Raw genomic sequence first — 27070 nt, forward strand, 5'->3', positions numbered from 1 at the left:
AGACAACGTTAACAGCCACAAAGATATTCTATTGAAAGATGTTATTGTCCTGTCAATAGAAGTTCTTTTTGCTTTTCTATCCCAAGATATTCTAACCCTATAATCAGAAGATATCTACGAATACCGTACTGTTTTTCTTTTAAATTGATCATCAATTAAGAATATCAGTGATGTTTTGTGAAGAAATCATATATAAGTATTTCATATATGTCCAGTCATTGATACCCACATTGGGCGCCACATTCGCAAATTGATTTGTCTAAGTATCTTCTATAAGTGTATCTTATTTATCTTCTATTTTAGTCTTCTTATAGCACTTTATTTTCCTTGGTTTAGGCATTTAGACCCACGTTGGGCGCCACATTCACAAATGGTTTCTAAACCACATTATTTTGTAGGAAAATTCACTCTCATTGTTACGTCGTTCAAACCTTAAATAAATCGTGAATTTTATGACATTTTCCATCGCAGTTTTCGTCCTTCAAGAGATCGTAAAATTCTTCTTTTTTTCTACCAGAAGGTACCATTATCCTTCTATCGGGAGACATTTTTTCTCTACGAATTCTGTGTTATTCCATTATTTGGAGGGATTATTATTGATGAATAAAAATTCTTTGTGTTATGCTCTGTTTAGTAATCTTCTATGATTATTTCATATATTCTTTCATATATTTTTGTCTCCTTATAACACCATTTTTCTCTTGGTAAAGCCATTGATACCCACGTTGGGCGCCACATTCACATATTGTTTTAAATGCACTAAATATCTTCTAGAAGTATTTCACATTTTTCTTTTTTCATTTATAGTCCTCTAAGAACTACTTTTTCCTTTGGTCTAGCCGTTGAGACCCACTTTGGGCGCCACATTCATTAATTGTTACAAATCCACCACATATCTTCATTTCACATTGGTTTTTTTAGTTTTCTAATAACATCTTGTTTCCCTTGGTATTGTGGTTGATACCCACGTTGGGCGCCACATACACAAACTGTTTCAAATCCCCTTCCTATTGCATGGAAATTCACTCTCATTGTTGTTACGTCTTTTAAACCTTAAACAAATCGTGACTTTTATGACATTTACCAAATTATAAGTTTTCGTCCTTCAAGAGATCTTAAAGGTCTTCTATAAAAAATGTAAATGCCTCCTATGAACTTTCCAACAAGGGTTGAATATTGTATATATTAATTTTCTTATATGGTAAAGTTATAAAGATATTCTATGGAAAGGTGACATTGACCTTCCAATAGAAATTATTTTTTTGGTTTCTTTTCATTGATACCCACGTTGGGCGCCACATTCACAACTTGTTTCAAACTCACTAAATATCTTCTATAAGTATTTCATATTTTTCTTCTTTTATAGTCCTCTAATAACTACTTTTCCTTTGGTCTAGCCGTTGAGACCCACGTTGGGCGCCACATTCATAAATTTTTACAAATACACCAAATATTTTCATTTCACATTGGCCTTCTAAACTAAAGCTTAAAATTATAAAAACATATTTTTTTGTTAAAACCCACGTTGAGCGCCACACACAAAAATTGTTACAAATCCCCTTCCTATTGCATGAAAATTCACTCTTATTGTTGTTACGTCGTTTGAACCTTAAATAAATCGTGACTTTTATGACATTTTCCAATTTATCATCACAGCTTATTTTTTTCCTCATTTGTGTGTCTTCTCCGTTTTTTTGTGTTTGCCCACTTTTGTTTTTTGTTTTTTTTTTTTTTTTAAGCTAAAGTAATGCCGTCGTTAGTGTTCAAAGTGGTATTAGTAGTAGCTACAATTTCCTTTAAGTTCAGCCAAAAAAGACGATAAACATATTACGTATTGGGTTAAATGACTTAACTTTGTTTTAGTTTTTTGTTTTTCTATTTTTTTGTTATTGCTGTATTTTTCGTTGTATATTGTGACCATGTTATTTGCCCTCTCATCGCATTAATGTCAGCTAAATGTCATCTTTTAATCAAAATTGCTGGCGTTTTTCAGCTTTGCTTTGCTTGGCTTTGCATTTTTATTTTTAGCTGCTACTGCTGCTCAATGAAGGGAAACAGTGTCAAATGAGCTTCGCAAATTTAATTAATTTGTTAAAAAGTTGCGTGTTTTTAAATTTTTTTATTTTTGGTTTTTGCCATTAGTGTCATATTTGGTGTAAAAAGTTCACACAAAGTTCACATTACATAATTTTTTTGACATGACACTCTCTCGCTCTTTTGATTAACCTGCAATTTTTGGAATATAAAACAATAATAATTTTTTTTTTATTTTATCTCTCTTTCTCTATTTCTTCTATCTGTTTGTCTTTCTCCTCCGATCTGTTTTTTTGTCTTTTCTAACCTTTAACTTTACATGCTTTCACAAACTAAAAACAATTTTTATGAACAGCCGCCTCTGGTGATAATCAAACCCGTAAGTAGCAGTAGCTCTGATGCTGATGAATGATGTGATGACAACGACTAGTTGTAGTTGTTAATATATATTTTTTTATTTGTTGTAGTTATTATTGTTATTTTTGTAGCTATTGGGCTTTAGTTTTTATATTTTTGTTTAATAACTTTAAATTGATAACCAAGTGTGTCAAAAAAACATTTGAACTTTCACAAGATAATGTGAAAGTTCAAAAGCGAGTGTTGTGGAATTGAAGAAGGGCCGAATATTCCCTTATAATAGAATCTAACCAACCAAACTATGAAGAGCTGCCCACAGGCCGTTTTTAAAAAATATTGAAAAAACCGTCAGGCGAAATCCCATTATTGTTGTTTTTATAAAAACAACGTTTGTTTATGAGTGGAGAACGATGGTAATGTTTACCAGGGGTAAGGCAGGGAATACCTAGGTTTCGGAAAGAGCCACCAATCCTCATCAGTTCCCTTGTTTCTTGTCTGGGATATTCTCCCCAGAAGTTATTTAAAAAAATAACTTCTATGACAAAAAACATTTTTTACCCAAGTGACGAGATCGTAAGCTCAATAGAAGAGGAACAAAAGAATTACAGAAAACTAAAATTCTTTTGGAAAATCTTCTAAATCTTACAACCGCACTTATAAACATTTACATCTTTCTCCACTTTGTTATGCTTTCGTTCAACCTGAACGAAGTAACATAACCATGTAAGTTTGTTTTGTCTGTTACAACAAAAACCCCTTCGTCGACCGTGCCTGTGTCTATTAATAGAACAGAGTTTGGCTTGCTTGTTTGGGATACCATAGTATTTTGTTGTTGCAAAATCGTCAGGCGAAATCCCATTATTGTTGTTTTTATAAAAACAACGTTTGTTTATGAGTGGAGAACGATGGTAATGTTTACCAGGGGTAAGGCAGGGAATACCTAGGTTTCGGAAAGAGCCACCAATCCTCATCAGTTCCCTTGTTTCTTGTCTGGGATATTCTCCCCAGAAGTTATTTAAAAAAATAACTTCTATGACAAAAAACATTTTTTACCCAAGTGACGAGATCGTAAGCTCAATAGAAGAGGAACAAAAGAATTACAGAAAACTAAAATTCTTTTGGAAAATCTTCTAAATCTTACAACCGCACTTATAAACATTTACATCTTTCTCCACTTTGTTATGCTTTCGTTCAACCTGAACGAAGTAACATAACCATGTAAGTTTGTTTTGTCTGTTACAACAAAAACCCCTTCGTCGACCGTGCCTGTGTCTATTAATAGAACAGAGTTTGGCTTGCTTGTTTGGGATACCATAGTATTTTGTTGTTGCAAAATCGTCAGGCGAAATCCCATTATTGTTGTTTTTATAAAAACAACGTTTGTTTATGAGTGGAGAACGATGGTAATGTTTACCAGGGGTAAGGCAGGGAATACCTAGGTTTCGGAAAGAGCCACCAATCCTCATCAGTTCCCTTGTTTCTTGTCTGGGATATTCTCCCCAGAAGTTATTTAAAAAAATAACTTCTATGACAAAAAACATTTTTTACCCAAGTGACGAGATCGTAAGCTCAATAGAAGAGGAACAAAAGAATTACAGAAAACTAAAATTCTTTTGGAAAATCTTCTAAATCTTACAACCGCACTTATAAACATTTACATCTTTCTCCACTTTGTTATGCTTTCGTTCAACCTGAACGAAGTAACATAACCATGTAAGTTTGTTTTGTCTGTTCGTTCAGGTTGAACGAAAGCATAACAAAGTGGAGAAAGATGTAAATGTTTATAAGTGCGGTTGTAAGATTTAGAAGATTTTCCAAAAGAATTTTAGTTTTCTGTAATTCTTTTGTTCCTCTTCTATTGAGCTTACGATCTCGTCACTTGGGTAAAAAATGTTTTTTGTCATAGAAGTTATTTTTTTAAATAACTTCTGGGGAGAATATCCCAGACAAGAAACAAGGGAACTGATGAGGATTGGTGGCTCTTTCCGAAACCTAGGTATTCCCTGCCTTACCCCTGGTAAACATTACCATCGTTCTCCACTCATAAACAAACGTTGTTTTTATAAAAACAACAATAATGGGATTTCGCCTGACGATTTTGCAACAACAAAATACTATGGTATCCCAAACAAGCAAGCCAAACTCTGTTCTATTAATAGACACAGGCACGGTCGACGAAGGGGTTTTTGTTGTAACAGACAAAACAAACTTACATGGTTATGTTACTTCGTTCAGGTTGAACGAAAGCATAACAAAGTGGAGAAAGATGTAAATGTTTATAAGTGCGGTTGTAAGATTTAGAAGATTTTCCAAAAGAATTTTAGTTTTCTGTAATTCTTTTGTTCCTCTTCTATTGAGCTTACGATCTCGTCACTTGGGTAAAAAATGTTTTTTGTCATAGAAGTTATTTTTTAAATAACTTCTGGGGAGAATATCCCAGACAAGAAACAAGGGAACTGATGAGGATTGGTGGCTCTTTCCGAAACCTAGGTATTCCCTGCCTTACCCCTGGTAAACATTACCATCGTTCTCCACTCATAAACAAACGTTGTTTTTATAAAAACAACAATAATGGGATTTCGCCTGACGATTTTGCAACAACAAAATACTATGGTATCCCAAACAAGCAAGCCAAACTCTGTTCTATTAATAGACACAGGCACGGTCGACGAAGGGGTTTTTGTTGTAACAGACAAAACAAACTTACATGGTTATGTTACTTCGTTCAGGTTGAACGAAAGCATAACAAAGTGGAGAAAGATGTAAATGTTTATAAGTGCGGTTGTAAGATTTAGAAGATTTTCCAAAAGAATTTTAGTTTTCTGTAATTCTTTTGTTCCTCTTCTATTGAGCTTACGATCTCGTCACTTGGGTAAAAAATGTTTTTTGTCATAGAAGTTATTTTTTTAAATAACTTCTGGGGAGAATATCCCAGACAAGAAACAAGGGAACTGATGAGGATTGGTGGCTCTTTCCGAAACCTAGGTATTCCCTGCCTTACCCCTGGTAAACATTACCATCGTTCTCCACTCATAAACAAACGTTGTTTTTATAAAAACAACAATAATGGGATTTCGCCTGACGATTTTGCAACAACAAAATACTATGGTATCCCAAACAAGCAAGCCAAACTCTGTTCAATATTGAAAAAATCAAAGTTTATGCTCTTGAAAATATTTTGAAAACATTTATATTTATGGTCGTGAAAAATATTTGAAAAATATCAAAAATATTTGAAAAAATTTTCTGGAAAATTACATTGTGCAACAACCAAAATAATAGCATGGAAAAACCAGCAGATTATGAAAGTAGTAAAAATAAAAAAAAAAAATAAAAAAATATGTGAAAAATATTCTGCAAAATTACACTATACAAGAACCTAAATAATTGCAGGGTAAATCGATCAGATTATGAAATTAGAGCTAAAATTTAAACGTACGTGTATCGGCGTTTAGAAGTTTACATTGCAAAGTAACCTAAATTCAGGGGGACAAGTTTATCAACCGCCCTCCCTTCCTCTCATCAACACATTGGTAAATTTTCGGATAAAGATTCCATGGAATCCGTTGATAATTGACGACAATCTTGCAGGAACCAAAACGAGGATTATCTTGTTTGGAAACGTAAACCATCCAGCGAGTCAACAATGGGGTATTTTCTGCAATTGTGGTAAGGGTATTATGTCTTTGTGCATTTGTTGGTAACATGAAGAAGGAAGCGAGATAGACCCATAGTTACTTTTGAGGAATTTCATAGAATGACTTTCTGAGCCAATTTATGGATGTCAGTCCGTCTGTCAGAGATAGACCCATAGTTACTTTTGAGGATTTTCATAGAATCATTTTCTGAGCCCATTTATGGATGTCAGTTCGTCTGTCCATGTATTTTTTTTAACAAAATGCAAATCGCATTTATTGTCCGATTGAGATAAAATTTTCCACAAATCATTTGCTTGGCCTAAGGACGAACCCTGTTGAAATTGGTGAGAATCGGTTGAAATTTAGATCTAGCTCCCATATATATCTTTAACCGATTTCGGATTAATTGTGCACCAAATGACCAATATCAGTCCAAATGACCTGAATTTTTGCACATCCAACCGAATTCAGTCTAGAAGGAAGTACATAAAATTTGGTGGAAATTGGTTCAGATATAGCTATAGCTCCTAAGCCTGATATGCACTTGATATTTGGTACCAGATATCAGATACAGCCCAAAAATACCTCTATCAAATTTTATTGAGATCGGATCAGACTTGGTTGTACCTCCCATATATATCTTTATCCGATATCAGATTTAGCCAAATGGCTAATTTCAGCCCAAATGAATTGAGTCTTGACATTTCAGACGGAATTCAGCCTAAAAGCAAGTGCTTCAAATTTTGGTGAAAATCGGTTTAGATGTAACCATAGCTTCTGTATTTATGTTTCATCCGATTACCCTGATATACTTAAAAAAATAATCTTTAATAAATACATTTTTATGGTCTTTAAGGTCATTGAGAAAAATTATTAAAAATCCTCGATTATAGACTTTAGGTTCCAAAAGGTCTTCTTAAAAAACGCTACCTTTATAGGCGTGAGGGTTCTTTAAAAATATTCCTAAAAATTAAATTTTTCTAAGGTCCTAACAAATATTATAAGAATCCAAATTAACGCTCTAATGATCTCTGACGAAATATTCTGAAAAATTACAGGTGTATACCGCTCCTGATAATCCTGGAACAAATATTCGTACAATATCAGCGTGTCTTGCCTTGATGGTCCTTCAAAAATACTCTTAAAAATCCCCAATTATAGCCTTGAGGGTCCTTGTAAGAACGTTCTTAAAAAAACACGATTATAGACTTGAGGGTCCCTGTAAGAATATTCTTAAAAAAATCCAGGATTACTGACGTGAGGGTCCATGCTAAATTTTTTCTTAAAAAATCTAGGTATTGAAAATGCTCGAAAAATATACCAATCAAATCCACTTTTAAGGTCCATCCACTTAAGGTCCATCGAAAACATTGAAGAAATTGTCTAACGAATCCACGTTTATAACCTTTACAAAATAGTCTTAAAATCCTGGGGCTAGAAATATCCCAGCAGTTCTTAAAAAAAATCCTAAAAAATTAACTTCTATGGTCTCGATGGTCTCGATTAATTATAAAAATTAAGAAAGCATTAAGTTGGGCCGTGTCGATCTTTGCCGGGCCGATCCTCCATTTGGAACAATTTCGGCAATTAAAAAAAAAAATAAAATCCGTTAAAATCTCTTAAAAATAACAAATGTAGCCGTTATATTAGGGTCTATACAACGGCGAGGACCTGCATAGGCAACTTTTGTCATAAACCATTAGAATATTCCAACGCGAAACTTACAAAAAAAAAAAAATCGGTGAATAATGTTGCTAAAATTATCAAAATACCGAATATATGAAGGTACCGTTATATTGGGGCTGTAAGAAGACGTTGACCTGCACAGACAATTTTCTGTCATAGGCTGCAGTATCTATTACGAACTTCAAATACCAAACTTGAAACAATTCCTGTGAATATTGCCGCTAAAATCATCAAAATCTGGAATATCGGGAAATATGCTATAGTATCCGTTACGAACTTCAAATACCAAATTTGAAACAATTCCGGCGAATAATGTCGCTAAAATCATCAAAACACCGAATAAAAATATATGGGGCTATACCAAAACGTGGACCTACATGACCCATTTTCAATACCGAAAGTCCTGCAGACATAATACATATTTGAGTAAAATATTATCAACTTACTTCATTTCGTTCGGAAGCTAGGGTGATCTCCGCAGATGGACGGACATCGCTAAATCGATGTAGACTTTTATGTTGTTCAAGAATTCGAGGTGTTACAAACGGAATGAATAAATTAGCCAAAAACGTTCCAACCAACTTGTCTTAATAACCGAATAACACCATTCAAAACTAAACCACACTCCATAACCATACCCCTCAATACCCCAATTATTTATTAGCCATCTTCGCCAACAAATTAATTAATTACTCACAACAAAATTTCCCAATTTGTTGTCATTTGGCACATTTTTTTTTTTTGTTATTCGTCCATCATGAATTATTTGTTACTCAATAAGGCATGCACACAGAAGCTAAAAATACGGCAACCACAACAGCACCGACAAATATCTTATTTGGACATGTTCTGAATAGTTTACCACGAAATGGAAAAAATATTTGCTAATTTATTTGATTTCTACGAAATTCTCCCACATCAGTGTCAATTATTTCTGACAAGTTGCCACCGCCGCCGTCGCCGAATTTAAGCGTGACGTGACGACCCACTAACCACGAAATTTGTTCACAGATAGCTTTTGGCTCAATTGGCGCTAAACTTGTTCGGATTAAGCGATTTTTTGTTGCATTACTAATCGTTCAAGTATTTGTTGTGTGCGTGCAATTTTTTCGAAATGTTTGAGAACGGTTAAGGAGAATTTGTAGGGCACTCTACAGCACAGGTTTCCTCAAAATGTTTGTCTAACATTTAACTCGAGTTTTACGATATTTTCTCCAGAGGGTGGTATTCGTGCCCTGATTTCTGGAAGGTATTTTTATTTTCTTGAAGGACGGAACCGGGTGCTCCGATATTTGAACCGAAATTCCGGGGAAAAGACTCGGAACTACCGATATCCCCTATGAAGGTATCATTTGAAAGCTAATGAAAATACCTACCTACCTAAAATACCTATCCTAAAAAATACTGATTTCTTGGACCCGGATTTAAAAAAAAAATCCCTCAAAAGTTGAAAAAGAACTCATTTTGGGAGTCCACGAAATATCCTGCAAATTATAGTTTACACTATAACCTTTCCAAAATACTACAATACGTGTTATTATCTCTCTGGGATCCAGGGATATAAGTTCTTAAACTAGTACGACTCGATTCTGTTCAGTGCTTTGAGATGTTTCTTTACTCCGGTGTTGGACACACCGAGAAGAATAAAATATCGGCTACCTAAAACAGAATCAAATTTAGAAAAAAAAATTGGTTCGCGTAGCCGGTGTTGGATAAAATCTCAAGCCCCGGCTGAAGGCCAGATACTTAAAAGAAGTATCAAATTAAGAAGAACTCTGGTACGATATTTAATTGTCTGTTTTCAAAGATCCATATCCAGGAAAAATAATAGCGAATTCTGTTGGAATGGTTAGAGTGTAAGCTATAAGTTGGTATATATTCATTAAGGGACTTTTTTGGGGGTTCACAGATGTATGCATATTATCTTCAGATGTGTGTAATTTGAAGACAATCAGACTATTACATTCCATTTTATAAGAATTGTAATTATTCAAAATTTTGACTCTTTGTGAGGGAGGTACTAAAAGGAGTAGACCAATATATCCCACCTTCACAGCAGATCTTGTGTTAGTAAAAATAATGGCACGTGTGAAATGTGAAGAGAACCGGATGTTCATTTTGGATTGAGACTTTGTGAGGGAGGTACCTGAAGGAATGGCTCGATCTCTATAACCTATATAAAATATATTGTGTTGATAGCAATATTGAGATGCGCCAAGTCTGAATGGAATCTGATGTTAATTTCGCGTTTTATGAGCTTCCAGATATTCAAATTTTTGATCGCTTTGTGGGGGAGGTACCAGAAGGAGTGGACCGATATATTCCCACTTCGCAGCAGATCTTGTGTTTGTAGAAATAATGGGATGTATAAAATATGAAGAGAATCGGATGCATATTTCGGATTTTATAATCGAGTTGGTTTTCACAATTTCGAGGTACTGGAAGAAATGGTCCGATCTCTATCATCTTTATAAAAGACCTTGTGTTGATAGAAATATTGAGATGAACCAAGTCGGAATGGAATCGGATGCTAATTTCGCGTTTTAGGACCTCCATGGCTATTCAAAATGTTGACCCTTAGTGGGGGAGCTACCAGAAGTAGTGGACCGATATATTCCATCTTCACACCAGACCTTGGGTTAATAAAAATATTGAGATGTATAATTTGAAGATAATCGGACTCTTATATTCCATTTTATAATGGAATATGGAGTGGACCGATATTGTCCATTTGATCACCTGACCTAGCACTGACGCAAATATTAGGATTTGCAAAGCCTGGGCAAAATCGGATTATTTCTTCTCTTTCTATGCAAAAAAAAAAATATTTTTTTTTTTTTGAAAATTTCAACCTTTTATGGAGGAGGTGCCAGAAACAGTGGACCGATATATTCCATCTTTACACCACACCTTGGGTCAATAAAAATATTGAGATGTGTAATTTGAAGACAATCGGAGTCTTACATTCCATTTTATAAGAGTTATAATTATTGCAAATTTGACCATTTGTGGGGGAGGTACTTGATAGAGTGGATCGATATTGTCCATTTGATCACCTGACGTAGAACTGATACAAATATTAGGATTTGCAAAGTCGGAGCAAAATCGGATTATTGATTCTCTTTCTCTGCAGAAAATATATATATGTTTTTTTTATGTTTGTTTTTTTTTTTTTTTTTTGAAAATTGCAAGTTGGCAGAAGGGGAGTGGACCGATATATTCCATCTTAAGACCAGACCTTGTGTTAATAAAAATAATGGTATGTGTGAAATTTGAAGTTAATCGGACTCTTACATCACATTTTATATTTTGGCCGTACAGGGTAAGATAAAAAACTGCAACATAGTCGAACGCCATAATTTTGACATTTTTAAAAAATATTGAATGAAAGCAAAAAATGTCGGATATAGTCTCAAATTTTAGAATAAGTTTCAATTGGTTCGAATTGGTCATATTTGGCATGAATTATGGCCTTCAAACGGCCAATGAAACCGTCACACGCTGCTCGAATGTTGCTCTGCGATATTTTGGCCCATTCCCTGCGAAACGCTTGCTTGAGGTGATCGACACTTTGGTATATTTTAGTGCCAATCTTGCTTTCCCAAATACTCCAGACACAACGGATTGGTATCCATAGAATTTGGTGGCCATTGTGCGCTGAAAACGAAGCGAGGAACCTCATTTTGTAACCACTCTTGGGAGACGCGCGCTGAGTGTGATGGTGCCGAGTCCTGTTGGAATGTTCAAGGTCTGCAGCCAAAATGTGTGCGTGCCCAAGGCTTTAATACACCCTCCAGAATATTTTCACGATATTATTATTCTGATGCCACGGTCGATTTGTACGAGCGCGAAGAGCGACCATCGGCTGTTAGGGCGGCCCACACCATCACCATGGCCGGCGCTTGAATTCTGGCTGCCAACCAAAGGTGCACATTTTCAGCTGACCTCTTTGGCAAGTAAACACGATCATTTTGTTTTTTTTTTTACAAACTGCTGGACATCGAATCTTTTCTCATCGGGGAAACCAAATTCGGCAGTTCACCACTTTTGGCCAAGTGAAGCAACTCTTTAGCTCTTTTGAGTCTATTTAATTTCTGTTGCGGTGTATGTTCTTGCACTTTTTGGAATTTCAATGGCTTTACCCCGAGTTCATTTTTTAATGTTTGCCGAATGGAATATTGCGATATGTTCAGCTCACGAACCATTTTGCGGCCACTGCGACGCGGGTTTCGATCAAATCGCTTCGTTACTTTTCGAACTATTTCTTCGGTTCACGTCCTTGACGTCGGGCTACGGTACCAGTATCACGGTAATGAGCGATGGTACGAGACACAAAAGATGTATTCACATTTAAATTCTGGAGTGCTCTAACGATAGCCACTTGTGGTTTTCCAGCCAAAATTATCACCAAAATGCTTGTAAGCAATATTATGAGCTGTCACTGGAATAATTTAAACAGCGGTCGGACGAGTGGCCTAGAAATGACAACAGTCTGAATTTGGTTGCAGTTTTTTCATCTCACCCTGTATATCCTCTCTAGCCATATGGCTGAGGGTCTAAAAACAACGTTAGAGCTAATGTGGGAGTGAGTGAGAGAATATTAGAGAGCAATAGTTTTAGTGATAGTCGAGAGAGAGGAGGAGGAAAAGGGTGGCAATACGAATGTGACTCTTTGGGGCTTTGATCTATAAACGAATACTATCAAGTCCACTTGGAATTTCCCATACCTCAGGCTGGCTTTTGAAATTATAAACAAGTTAAAACGCAGTAAGCTCGGCCGGGCCGTACTTTGAATACCCTCACCATTTGGACCGAATTTGGCAATTTTCAAAAAATAAAATCCATGTAGCACCCATTACGAACTTCAAATACGACATTTCAAACAATTTCGTTGGGTATCAAGAATATATACTTTGTTAGGTCTGACATGAGTGTTTCGAGGAGTTACAAACGTAATGACAAAGTTAATATACCCTCCATAGTATGGTGGAGGGTATACAAATCTTGCAGCGAATAGGGAAGAAGTCGCACCGTATAATGAATCCAACCTTGGAAATTTTTTATGTATCTATAAATATATTTTTCATTTGCTACATAAAGTTTTTTTCTCCGCTGTCATAACTTCCAGCAATTTTGCCCAAAATTGTATCACATTGTCCACATGAATTGGCTTAAAGTCTCATAAACCAAAAAATCTTTTCCACATGTTTTCCATAATGGAAACTCTTGAATGAACAATTGCTTGTTGTTGTTACCATTGTTCCGAAGTCATGCCAATTTTTTTTGGAAATTAACTTTAAAGCCTCGCTAAATTGCAAAAATAAAACAAGAAAAAATAAAAATACAATCATGACATGATTGCTGCTGTTGTTGATCCAATGGTCAATTACGGGGTTCCATGTTACTTTATATAGCCATAGATAATGGTGTGAACTTAATTAATTGATAAGAGTTGTGGCAAATATCTATGAACTTCGATAAAGAAAAAAAAAAACATAACTTTTTTTTCCAAATGCAATTAAAAAATAATGGCCACAACAATGTAGGCTATGGAGTGGCTGGCTACTGCCATGGAAACCTCGGCTAAGCTAAACTACTAAAATCCAAGTGCCCTTTTTATGGGCAATTTTTATCGTTCTCGTTTATGTTTCTATCAAATGTCCAAAAAATGGATTAAAATAGTGGTGTGGCGTGGATCTAGGGGGAGACATTTTCTCTTGAGAAAAATAATAATTTTTTCCAAGTCGTCTATATATTTTATTGCTTTCCCTTTTTAAAAGGGGAAATTTTTAAATATTTGTATCATCTATCTCTGCCCCCTTTAAGCTTTTAATCCCACGCCCCTGTTTCCTTAGTTATTTTGCTTTGATTTAGATTAAAATGATTTTTTGGCCAACAAAAGAAAAAAAATCGTCAAAATCGTTTAAGCCACACTATTTCTTAATGTTGTGCCGCCGCCATCGACGACAAATCGGCCACAAAACTTCATAACACGATTTTTAACACGTTTCAGCCATTATAACGTTTTTTTTGCTCCCTCCTCCTCTGCCGTTCTGCGGGGGGTTCATTCCTTACATTTTAACAAAACTAAATGTACATGCCTTTTGTTCAGGTGACTCATTTCTTTTTTTTTTTTTTCTTTTTGGCGGTGATAAATAGCTTAAGATTATTTTGTGTGCCCGTGCTTTTCGGGCAAAATGCCAGTTAGGTTAATCAGTTGTCTCCCGCTAATTTATCACGCTCAAAGGGCGTTTGTCTTAATGACAAATTTCACACCAAAGTGATCTATGACATAAATTTTGAGTACTAAATACAATAATCGAAGCCAAAGGGGAGAATCCAATTAACCCTGCAGTTGAATGTGTAAAAAAAACTTTACATGGGAACATGATTTGAAAATAGGGAAAATTGAAACTTTTCAAATCTTTATTTTTTTTTTTTTAATATTTTTTTAGAAGATTTGAAACAGAGAATACTTTTAAATCAAAAAATAATAATAAAAATAATTTGTAGAATTCTTGCGGCAACCTCATTTACAATCGAGTTTCCTGGTGATTTAGAGAGAACTCAAGCGCCCCACAATCAATTCTCATTCACCCTGCTTCGTCTTGGGTGTAAGTTTTCAATCTATCCAGCTCGAAGGACAAAATATTGAGAATGAATCAACCGCTAGGCTCGTGTTTTGTTTCAAATGTGATTTTTATGGAGGGTATATTAAATGTGTCATTCCGTTTGTAACATCTCGAAATATACATTTTAGACCCACAAAGTATATACAGGGTGAGATGAAAAACCTGAAACCAACTTCAGACTGCTACCATTTCTAAACCACTCTTTCGACAGCTGTTAAAGTTATTTTAGTGACAGCTCATTATATTGTTTACAAGAGTACAAAAGCATTTTGGTGAGAATTTTCCAGCAAAAAAGTTATTCGTGATGATTTTTTTATATTTTGGCTGGAAAATCACAAGGGGCTACCGTTAGAAAACTCCAGCATTTAAATGTGAATAAATCTTTTGTGTCTCCAAACATCGCTCGTTACTACGATACTGGTAACGTAGCCCGACGTCTAGGAAGTGAACGGAAGAAAACAGCAACATCAGCAGAAATGGTTCGAGAAGTAAAGAAGAGACTTGATCGAAACCTGCGCCGCAGTGGACGAAAAATGACTCGTGAGCTGAACATATCGCAATATTCCATTCGACGAATAGTGAAAAATTAGCTCGGGATGCCAGCCATTGAAATTCCAAAAAGTGCAAGAACTTACACTGCAACAGAAAGAAAATAGACTCAAAAAGGCTAAAGAGTTGTTTCGCTTGGCCGAAAGTGGGGATCTGCCGAATTTTGTTTTCTCCGATGAGAAAACATTCGTTGCCCAGCAGTTTGTAAATAAACAAAATGATCCTGTTTACTTGCCAAAGAGGTCAGCTGAAAATGTGCACTTTAGGCCACCAGAACTCAAGCGCCGACCATCGTGATGGTGTGTGCCGCCATAACAGTCGATGGTCGCTCTCCGCTCGTATTAATCGACCGTGTCATCAGAATAAATGCCGAATATTATCGCGAAAATATTCTGGAGGGTGTATTAATGCCTTGGTCACGCAAGCATTTACAAAATGAGGTTCATCGCTTCATTTCCAGCGCACAATGGCCACCAAAATCTCCAGATACCAATACGTTGGACTATTGTGTCTGGAGTATTTTGAGAACAAGGTTGGCACTAAAAAATACCAAAGTGTCGATCACCTTAAGCAAGCGCTTCGCCGGGAATGGACCAAAATACCGCAGAGCAACATTTGGGCAGCGTGTGACGGTTTCTCATTGATCGTTAGAAGGCCATACTTCGTGCCAAAGGTGATCAATTCGAACAAATCTAATTTTTTTCTACAATTTGATGCAATTTTCGACATTTTTTGCTTTCGTTCAAAAAAAAAATTAAAAAATTAAAAATTATGGCGTTTGACTTTGTTGCAGTTTTTTTATCTTACCCTGTATATTCTTCTTGAACAGCATAAAATTCTATGTCGATTTAGCGATGTCCATCCGTCCCTCCGTTCGCCCGCCTGTCGGTCTGTGGAAATCATTCTAGCTTCCGAACGAAATGATATAGGTTTATAAAAAATGCAAGTGTTTTGGTATTGAAAATGGACCATGTATGTCCACGTTTTGGTATAGCCCTCATATAACCTCCAGATATTCAGTTGTTTAATAATTTTAGCGACATTATTCATCGGAAATGTTTCAAATGTCGTATTTGAAGTTCGCAATGGATACTACAGCCTGTGGCAGACATTTTTCTGTGCTGGTCCACGTTTCGTTATAACCCCCATATAACGGTACCTCCTGATATTCGGTATTTTGGTGATTTTAGCTACATTATTGGCTGATTTATTTCAAGTTTCGCATTTGAATATTGTAATGGCTTATGACAAAAGTGGCCTATGTAGGTCCACGTCGTCGTGTAGACCCTAATATAACGGCTACATTCGGTATTTTTAAGATTTTAAAAGAATTGTTAACGAATTTTATTTATTTATTTTTTTTTTTTTATATTGCCAAATTCGCTCCACATGGGCCGAATTTACAGCTTTCTTACCTCTTTTAATTGATCTCGTACTGAGCACATCGATAACTGTAAACGGGTGGGGGAAAATTTAATTTTTTCAAGGACCAAATGTAAAAATGAAATCCGACTCGGATTTCGTTTCAAATCTATCCGTCTCGAAGGACCAAATTTTTAAAATGAAACAATTGCTCGGTTCGGGTTCGGTTTCAAAACTGACCTTATTTTTAAATATTTTCACTTAAGAATTACTTAAACTATACTTTACTTAATCTATTCGCAGTCATGCAAGAGTTCTCATCTATTCACACATGGATTAGGCAACCTAACATAGATAATCGTCGTTTGATTCAGATGGTCTCTTAATGAGTACCAAATTTTGAGAATGAAGCAATAGCTCGGTGTGGTTTCGATTTTAAAACTAACTTTCTTTATAAATATTTTCACTTAAGAATTACTTAAACTATACTTTACTAAACCTAATCGCAACCATACTATAGTTCATATCTATTCACACATGGATTAGGCAATCTAACATGGATGATCATCCTTTGATTCAGGTGGTCTCTTTATGAGTATATCGGTAGCCATGAGCGGTAGTGGAAAAACAAATTTTTTTCGAAGGACCAAATGTAAAAGAAATGAAATGAAAAGACGACCTTCCGACCCGATTGTCGTTTCAAATCTATCCGACTCGAAGGACCAACTGTTTAGAATGATATAAACGCTCGGTTCGGGCTTAGTTTCAAACCTGATTTTATTAATAAATATTTTCACTTTAGAATTACTTAAACTAAGAGAACTCTCCATCTCGGTTGTCGTTTCAAATCTATCCGGCTCGAAGGACCAAATGTTGAGAATGAAGCATCCGCTCTATACGGCTTCAGTTTCAAATCAGATTTTATTTGGAAATATTTGCAATTAATGGGTTACTTAATGATTACTTAACCAAATCGCAGTCATTCAATAGTTCTTATCTATTGACGCATGGAATAGGCAACATTGCATAGATGTCCGTCCTTACATCCAAGTGTTCTCTTCTGGACATATCGATATTTGTTGGGGTTTGATTTTTTTCTTATTTTAAAAATAAGAAAATTTTTTCATTCCTGTAATTTTATTGAATTTAATCTTATTATAATATTAATAACAAATGAGTCCAGTAATCATTAACAACAGCAAACAAATAGTTCCTTCTTTACCGAACCTTCCACAAATAATTGCCTACGATTCCCCCTCGAAAATTTGCCTTTGGTGCTGGTGTTAATCATTAGCAACTGCAACACTTTTTTGTGAATGATGGAAAGACGGACTTGCTTTCTTGTCTCCACCAACAACTAACACCGAGGCAAATTGGCCCAATTGTTTGTCATCTTCCAACCAAGCAACGAACCACCGAACAAACAATCAACCAGAAGTGAGCACTGACTGAAATGCATTAAAAATAATCCCTCCATTAAATGTAATTTACTCGAGCAGACTATTTTGAATACGGTGTTTTGTTGTTTTTTTTTTTTTCAAGTAGCTGCATTTTCCGAAACCAGAAGCTAGTTTGCTACCAGTAGCTTATGCAGGGCTAACAAAAAACATTTTTGAATTCAAATTAGCTACCGGTTATGGGATTTTCAAACAACTGGTGGTATATTGTTTTTTTTTATTCGATCGGAACTAAGTCGATTTATCAGTAACAATGGTAACGACGAGTTTCCTACGGTCGCTGAGATAGGCTCACGGAGCGTAGGGTTTGATACAGAAAATATTGAAGTGATGAAGAGTGAAATGGGTAGTTTTTCGTTTACAATTTCGTAGTGTAGCGCTCTAATAAATTTAACTTTACAGAGTACAGATTCAAGTAGTAGACTTATATTTATTGCGGCTTTAGGCTGCTTCACTTCACTTGTGGGTAAGAGGGAGTGTATAACAGCCTAAGGTCCATGACGGGTTTTGCGTTCGTATAGTTTCTACTTTCTAAATTTCCAACATAAAAAATTTTTTGAATCGGAATTAGCCACCAGTTATGAGGTTTTCAACATCTGCCGGTATATTTTTAATTACGATCAAATAGTGTACTTATATCAATTCAGATATAGCTTGGTATGACTTACTGTTTTCACAAAATGTCGGGACTTGTCGTATGTGGATATGATGCTGAGCTGGCCCGGGAAAATATTTCCTTGGAGTTTCGGTGGAAGGGAGTGTGAAACAACCTTAGTCCCCTGACGGGTTTTTAGTTCGACTAGTTTGTATGATGTAACTTTTAATTCTTCGAGCCCCCTTATGACTCTTAGACAAGATGTAATTCCAATTTGTTACCACTTCCATACTCGGAGAACCCACGACGGATCTTTGAAAATTACATATATTTGGGTTCTAATACTTCAATGTTGACAGCAAATTGTTGCTTTTTATACAATCCACCATACATAGTATTGAGAGCATATTAAATTTATCTTTGCGTTTGTAACTCATCGAAATAATAATTTTAAACCCAACAAAGTATATACATGGTAAGATGAAAAAACTGCAACCAAGTTCGGACTGCTGTCATTTTTAAGCCACTCGTCCGACAGCTATTAAAATTATTCCAGTGACAGCTCAAGATATTGTTTACAGTCGTACAAAAGCATTTTGTTGAGAATTTCCCAGAAAAAATATTAGTGATGGAATTCCAACGTGATGGTGTAATTTCTTTATATTTGGCTGGAAAACTACAAGTCTTCAGGCAGATCAAGTTCGAAGATGGAATTGTTTGCAATTCTACAGAAGGAGTTCTTCGAGAGTACTTTACCACCTACTATAGCACACATATAACGGTACTCCCAGATATTCGGTATTTTCATGATTTTAGCGGCATTACTCACCGGAATTACTTCAGATTTCATATTATGCAAAATTACACCATGTCTTCTCTATGTAGCCAAAATATAAAGGTTTTCATTTTTGAGTTATTTTCAACGGAGGCTATAAAAATTTCGGTCCGGTCGAACTTAGCTGCTTTTTTACTTTGTCAATATTAAAGTCCCACTACAGCTCCTTGATCAATGGATTGAATGTAGATCCATGTCCAGAAATATTACAAATTATAATTTATTTTTTTTTTTAGTTTCGGATATAGAAATTCGGTAGTTATTGTTTTATATTTTATCCTTTTTTTAATTTGATTCAAACTTTATTTTTTTTATTGGATTTCAATTTAAAGTTGTGCGAAATTCTAATATTTTCCTAATTTATCTATTTCAGGCCTCCCGTAAAGTATCGAAATGTGGATATTTATTTGTAGCACCAGATTGGGATTTTAGTAATCCTCTTTATAGAACAAAGGTAAGTTCATATTGATTTTACAACTAATTTTTAAATAATAAAATTGAAAATATGGCTGCCAAATCTGCTAATCCGATAAAAGTCTGCTTGGTTCTCCCTCTAGAAAATAAACACTCCCACCAGGAATCTTCCTTAAGTACTTTTTAAAAAATTTGTTTAAAGATTCGTTTATAGACCATTAAGTGTACTTCATTAGTTCTTCGGAAAATCCTTCTTAAAAATCCACTTTTATAGACCATTGTGGGTCTCCGTCTTCGTTTTTGAAACACGTTTACAGATTTTTAAATTCTCCCTAACCACTACTCAAAAACCCATGTATATAATTTTCTGGAATTCTCCTCCTTCTTCAAATTAAAGTTTATAGATCACAAGGGCGAGCTAAATTAATGACTGAAGTCTTATATTTGATGTCGTGTAGCTTACGAATCACCAGGTTAAATTTAACAATTCACTGAAAGGAACCACTGAACTAGTTAAGCTAAAATTGTTTATTTTCGTTGTTTAAGAGCAACCGAACTATAAATTGCTACACTTAGATTTTGATGTATAGCTCAGAAATTACTACTTAGTAATACCTTTTTGATTGTTGTGGTTGAGTTCAAATGGAAGCCCAGGGGCAAATTAAGTAAGTAATTAAAGACTTATGGTTTGTATATTTTATCAACTATCTAATTCGATTGAAGAATTATACTGAAAAGAGTCGCTGAACTAGTTAAGTTAAAAACATTACTTTTCGCTGTTCTATTAATGAGCGAACTATTCTATAACATTTATGCCCAGCTTCAAACTAGCAAATTACTTAGGAATTATTTTCAATATTACAGAGACCTTGAACTCCTAGTTTATTTTAATGCTCTGCTGCAAACATTAGCTGATTTTTGTTAGTCAAAATCGTCCTTTTTCATTAGTTACTAAGAAACGAACTCTCTACCAATATATTACCAACTCAGCTTTACCGAAATGACAAAATTTTAAAAGATGAATCGATCTGTGAACTATGTCGACTATAGGAACTAGTTCAAATGAACTTTTTCACAAAATGAACCATCAGAACAATATTAAGTTATTTCGTTAATCTAGTTCTTTATTTTTAACTACCATATAGATTTTTTACGAACGATTAAATTAAAAAAAGTTAAAAACCATTAAGTTCCGAAACCGAACTTAGAATACTCTCCACCATTTGGAACTTATTTGAAAATTTAAACAAAAAATAAATAAATAAATAAAATCCGTTAAAAATATAGCCCTTATATTGGGGTCAATACAAATAGGTGGACCTGCATAGGCAACTTTTGTCATAATCTATTACAATATTAAAATATGAAACTTGAAAACAAAACCGGTGAATGATGCACCTAAAATCGTCAAAATAACAAATACAGGGCGAGATTAAAAAACTGCTACAAAATCAAACGCCATAATTTATACATTTTTTTTAAATTTTATTGAATGAAAGCCAAAAAAATGTCGGAAATAGCATCAAACTTTAGAATAAGCTTAGATTTGTTCGAATTGGTCACCTTTGGCATTTAAACGGCCAATGAAACCGTCACACGCTGCCCGAATGTTGTTCTGCAGTATTTTCGCCCATTCCCGGCGAAGCGCTTGCTTGAGGTGTTCGACACTTTGATATTTTTTTAGTGCCTACATTGCTTTCCAAAATACTCCAGACTCAATAGTCCAACGGATTAATATTCGGAGATTTTGGTGGCCATTGTGCGCTGGAAATGAAGCGAGGAACACCATTTTGTAACCATTCTTAGGTGGCGCGTACTGAGTCCGATGGCGCTTAGTCCTGTTGGAATATTCAAGGTCTGCGGAAAGTGAACCATCAGAACAATATTAAGCTATTTCGTTCATCTAGTTGCTTAATTTAAAATGTTTACTAAAGATTACATTTAAAGCAAAAAAAAAAAAATGTAAAAAAACTACATTCGGAAAGAATTTGGAAATTTCCAAAAAAACTAAAGTCCATTAAAAATTCTGTTAAAGTTTTAAAAATACCGAATATAGCCGTTATATTGTGGACTATACGAAGACGTGGACCTGCATAGTTAACTTTTGTCATAATCTATTGCAATATTAAAACTTGAAAACAAAACCGGTGAATGATGCACTTAAAATCGTCAAAATAACGGTACCGTTATATCGGCGCTATACCAAGACCTGGACCTGCAACTTTCTGTCACAGGCTGTAGTACCTATTGGAGACTTCATATACGAAATTTGAAATTTTTCGGCGAATTAAGTTGTAAAACTATTTATTAATGTATTTTTATGAAGTAAATGAGAATTATATTCTTTCACTCTGGTTAGATTCCCTGCGAAAGGAATTTTAAAGCAAAAATATTTTTTATGCCATTTTACAGTTATAGCTATTTCTTGCATTTTTTTGGTTTGTCTCCTAGGTCTAGTTTTAGGGACTGTGTTGATAAAATACAGTAACTCCAATTTTTCATCATTTTGTAAATAAATAAATTAGTTTTGACTGCTGGTTCCAATAAAAAGTCGGGAAAACGTCTACTTCAATAAGAAAAAAAAAACTCACAAAAATTCTCTTTTGACTCTATCTCATACCCACCAAACAGATAATATTTTAAGTTTTATGAACTGTGTTCATAATATAAAGAGAGTCGACAACACTCTCCATGTACATTTTGAAAATCTCTTCTCTATTTGTGCTACATATAATAATATAGACAAGTGTTGACAATTCCCTCTCTCTATCTCTCTCTCTCACATGTTTTATGAACTGTGTTCATAAAATGCAAAAATCGGAGCATTTTGATGACATTCATAAAATGCTTCATTTTTTAATGAAACAAATCTTCAAATCCTGTAGATCTTCTTCAGCGGCATCATAATGTAGCTCTAGAGTTCTGAGAGATGTATATATTCCACGATTAATTTTAAAACACAAAATACTTTTCATAACTTTTAAAAAAGTTTACTCATATTTTTGAGTTCCCTTCTTATCCCGCATAAGATTATATGAGTAATGCAAAGTGCTCCACATTTCCACACTTCCATCAACCCATTATTTCACTGCCCTCAATGTAGGGCAATTTTCTTTTGTATAGAATTTTTGACATTTGTTTACAAGCTGTTCATTTTTTTGAATTATGTTTTTATTTATTTCGGATGCATCGGAGTTGTCGGCGGCGGCAGTATTTATATGTCAGTTGTTAATTGTTTTTTTTTTTTTTTTATTTACATTGTCTGACTTGCAGCGGCGACGACAGGCGTGCAATGATAACTTCTGAAAGCTTTTTTTGTCTTGTCTTCATTTTTATTAAATTTAAACGGCTGACCGCGTGTCGACACCAGCTGTCAACCTATTTTAATTTCGGTGATTTGTTGGCTGTTGTTAGGGATTGCAGGAAATGAAAAAATCCCGTAAATCAGGAAGAGCTATGGGAATTTATTGGGTATAGGATATTTTTACTAAGAAATGTGGTACCCTGACACTTTTTAAAATTAAACTTAACATGATTTTATGATAAAAAATTGACGATGAATTTTGAAGTTTCCGAACAAAACATTAAAGAATTTATTGATGAAAGGATTGCAGACATTTTTATCCTGAAGTTTTCTTATCCAGATATTTTCACCAATGGAATCTAAGCCAACAGATAAAAACGGAGAGTTGTAAACATTTCCATTATTCCATCCCTCCAAAATTTCATGGTAAAATGGACGCTGAATTTTAAACTTTTAGGACAACATTTTAAAGAATTTATTGATGAAAGGATTGCAGACATTTTTATCCTGAAGGTTTCTTATCCAGATATTTTCACCAATGGAATCTAAGCCAACAGATAAAAACGGAGAGTTGTAAACATTTCCATTATTCCATCCCTCCAAAATTTCATGGTAAAATGGACGCTGAATTTTAAACTTTTAGGACAACATTTTAAAGAATTTATTGATGAAAGGATTGCAGACATTTTTATCCTGAAGGTTTCTTATCCAGATATTTTCACCAATGGAATCTAAGCCAACAGATAAAAACGGAGAGTTGTAAACATTTCCATTATTCCATCCCTCCAAAATTTCAATCTACATTTTTCGATCTTTATAAGCAATACCGAAGTAAGACACCCCAGGAAACTCTGAACATTGTGTCTGCAAACCCTAATTTATGTCCAAAGAAGAAAGTTCTTTCGTTATAAATTTTCCATAAGAGTTTTTTTTCGTTTGCTTTAACTCATTTTTCGGATTTCTTGGCTTGTGTTTTCTGTGTCTGCTGCTAACATCTTTTTTAAATTAAATTTATGTTTATTTGCTTTGCTGCACGTAGTCGCTGCGATAAGCCATCAGTGTTTTATTGTTACGATTCTCATAATGATGATGACGGACAATCATCACCCGTCATCATGAGACAATAATGTTGTTCGCTTTAAGTGATTACGGCGAAATTAAAAAACGAGGAGCAATTGAAAATGGTGGGAAAAAATAAATAACAAATTCTGAGGCCTTCTAAGGACGTTAGAAGACCCCAAGGCCTTCTAAGGACGATGGAAGACCCCAAGGTCTCCTAAGGACGATAGAAGTCTTCAAGCTCTTCTAAAGACCCTAGAAGACCTCAATCTTCTCTAGAGACCATAGACGACCTCCAGCTCTTCTAGAGAGCATAGAAGACCTTAAGCTCTTCTAGAGAGCATAGAAGACCTTAAGCTCTTCTAGAGAACATAGAAGACCTCAAGCTCTTCTAGAGACCCTAGAAGACCTTAAACTCTTCTAGAGAGCATAGAAGACCTTAAGCTCTTCTAGAGAGCATAGAAGACCTTAAGCTCTTCTAGAGAGCATAGAAGACCTCAAGGTCTTCTAGAGGGCATAGACGACCTCTAGGTCTTCTAGAGAGCATAGAAGACCTCAAGGTCTTCTAGAGAGCATAGAAGACCTCAAGCTCTTCTAGACACTCACAAGCTCTTCTAGACCTCGAGCTCTTCTAGGCACGCTAGAAGACCTCAAGCTCTTCTAAAGACCCTAGAAGACCTCAATCTTCTCTAGAGACCATAGACGACCTCCAGCTCTTCTAGAGACCATAGACGACCTCCAGCTCTTCTAGAGAGCATAGAAGACCTTAAGCTCTTCTAGAGAACATAGAAGACCTCAAGCTCTTCTAGAGACCCTAGAAGACCTTAAACTCTTCTAGGGACCCTAGAAGACCTCAAGCTCTTCTAGGGACCCTAGAAGACCTCAAGCTCTTCTAGGCACCCTAGAAGACCTCAAGCTCTTATAGAGACCCTAGAAGACCTCAAGCTCTTTAAGAGAACATTGAAGCCCTCTAGCTCTTCTAGACACCCTAGAAGACCTCAAGCTCTTCTAGAGACTCTAGATGACCTCAAGCTTTTCTAGACACCCTAAAAGATCGCAAGCTCTTCTAGATACCCTAGAAGACCTCAAGCTCTTCCAGAGAGCCTAGGGAAATTTCTATTGACAATATATGACCATCAAGTTTTCTGTATATTCGTTTCATTTGGAAACCACTGTACAATCCACGAATATCATTTTATTATTTGAAAGCCTGCTGGCTGTCATTTCGATCCAACCAACCGACCAGGCATATCTTTTCATTCAAATGACAAGTGTTTATTTTTTAATGAATATTTTTCCACATTCTTCATAACTCTTCTTTTTTACTTGTGCGTCTTCTTCTGCGTCTGCTTTATTGATGAAATGCAGATTTTCCGCTTCCTCGTACTATTTGCATACAAAAGTGGTTGTTATTTGGTTGGTTGCTGGATGAGATATGTCCTCCACAACAGAGGACACAAAAACAGGTTTCCAGTTGTCATCTCTGCTCTTAAAATTCTTTGTCATATTGCCTAAGCTTATGATCTTCCATGATGATGATTATGGTCATCATTTGGTCGTCTTATGATATAGAGACAAATTGCAAATAAAAAAAAAAAACAAAAATGTGGGGAGTGTTGCGGTTGCTTATCATAGTTTGGTATTTTTTTTTAGAAACTAGCGGAGCTTTCCTCCTCTGGTATGCAAAACTTGTTTTTTTTTTCCTCTGCAGAGACTAGGCCGCATCTTCGTCTTCACCAAAAAGAAACATTAATTGTCCATATGGTCTGTCAATTAAGCAGATGACAATTCATGATTTGTTAAGGAAAATTTCTTTTTTTGAACACATCAAAGGGGATGAAGGAGGGAGAATATGTTGGTCAGGTTTCTAAAACAAAATCAGAAGAAATTCTGCAGCATAAATTTTTTTGCGTAAACTAGTTCAAAACTACCTTCGGAAAAACCTCCCAATTGCTCTCATTGGTTTGGGCTAGTTTTTTCCAAAATATAAATTTGAGTAATTTTTCTAGCAAGACTTATCTCCAGCCATTGCAGCCCATTTATTCAAATTTTGCGATCTCACTGTACCAAAAACCCATATCAACTTCATTTATTTTAATAGCTTAGCACAAATCTCTTGCCACCAACCATCCAAAGTGACAAAAGCAGCTTCCCAAATAAACTGCAATTAGAGTTTCTTTTCCTGTTTTTCTCGTCTTCTTGGTCATCAGTTATTCCTCTTCTTCCTTGTGGCCAGTGAAATCATCTTCAAATCATATACGGTAGCCAAAAAACATACCACAAAACATATTAATTTTCTTTTTATGACTTTCCTTATATCTTTCTGGTAACTATTTTTTAGCCATTATTTTTTTGCGCCGTTGTTGTTAGCCAATTTTGACATTAGTCACAGAATTTCTCTGCACACACATATCAATGTTTAATTAAAAGCCATTGGCCATGGCTTCTGTGTCGAACGTGTCAGCGGAGTGTTGTAAATTTGTGAAAAATAAATGTACGAATGTGGCGGAAAATTTGATTGGAACTTGAGCCAACGTGGAGACCTCTCGAATACCTAATGGCTATATTAGCTCTAGGACAGCTATAATGAAAAAGACCTATAGATAGGGAGAGATTTTCGAAGGCCTCAATGAGTTTTAAAAATTGAAAGCTCTCAATATATACTCCAGAAAACGAGACACCAAGGTCTTATAAGACAATAGAAAAACTGTTGACGATAGGAGATTGTGAAGACTTTAAGTGTCGATAGGAGATATTGAGGTCTTCTATTCACCATAGAAGACCTTGAGGCCTTCTATTCTCTTTAGGAGCACTTGAGGTCTTCTCTTGACTATAGAACACTTTTAGATCTCTTGTTGTTTATTAAGGACCTCTGGGTCTCCAATAGAGGGCCTTAAGGTCTCCTCTAGCCTATAGAAGACCTTAAGGTCTCCTCTAGTCTATTGAAGACCTTAAGGTCTCCTCTGGTTTATAGAAGACCTTAAGTTCTCCTCTAGTCTATAGAAGACCTTATGGTCTCCTCTAGTCTATAGAAGACCTTAAGGTATCCTCTAGTCTATAGAGAACCTGAAGGTCTCCTCAAGTCTATAGAGGACCTTAAGGTCTCCTCAATTCTATAGAGGACCTTAAGGTCTCCTCAAGTCTATAG

General features: G+C 35.3%; 1 protein-coding gene across 5 annotated transcripts in view; it reads left to right on the forward strand.

Moving 5' to 3' along the window:
* The window catches only part of LOC101894352 (protein outspread), a 363760-nt gene that overhangs the window by 175837 nt on the left and 160853 nt on the right, over positions 1 to 27070 (forward strand). For 4 of the 5 annotated variants that reach the window (XM_059130108.1, XM_059130110.1, XM_059130109.1 and 1 more), the window contains 2 exons: positions 2390 to 2413; positions 19519 to 19599. In XM_059130108.1, the coding sequence (XP_058986091.1) occupies positions 2390 to 2413; positions 19519 to 19599 (105 nt within the window). The remainder of the gene's footprint in view (positions 1 to 2389; positions 2414 to 19518; positions 19600 to 27070) is intronic. The other variant, XM_059130112.1, reaches the window with a different exon arrangement.

Source organism: Musca domestica, unplaced genomic scaffold, assembly GCF_030504385.1.
Source record: "Musca domestica strain aabys unplaced genomic scaffold, Musca_domestica.polishedcontigs.V.1.1 7, whole genome shotgun sequence".
Classification (NCBI taxonomy): domain Eukaryota; kingdom Metazoa; phylum Arthropoda; class Insecta; order Diptera; family Muscidae; genus Musca; species Musca domestica.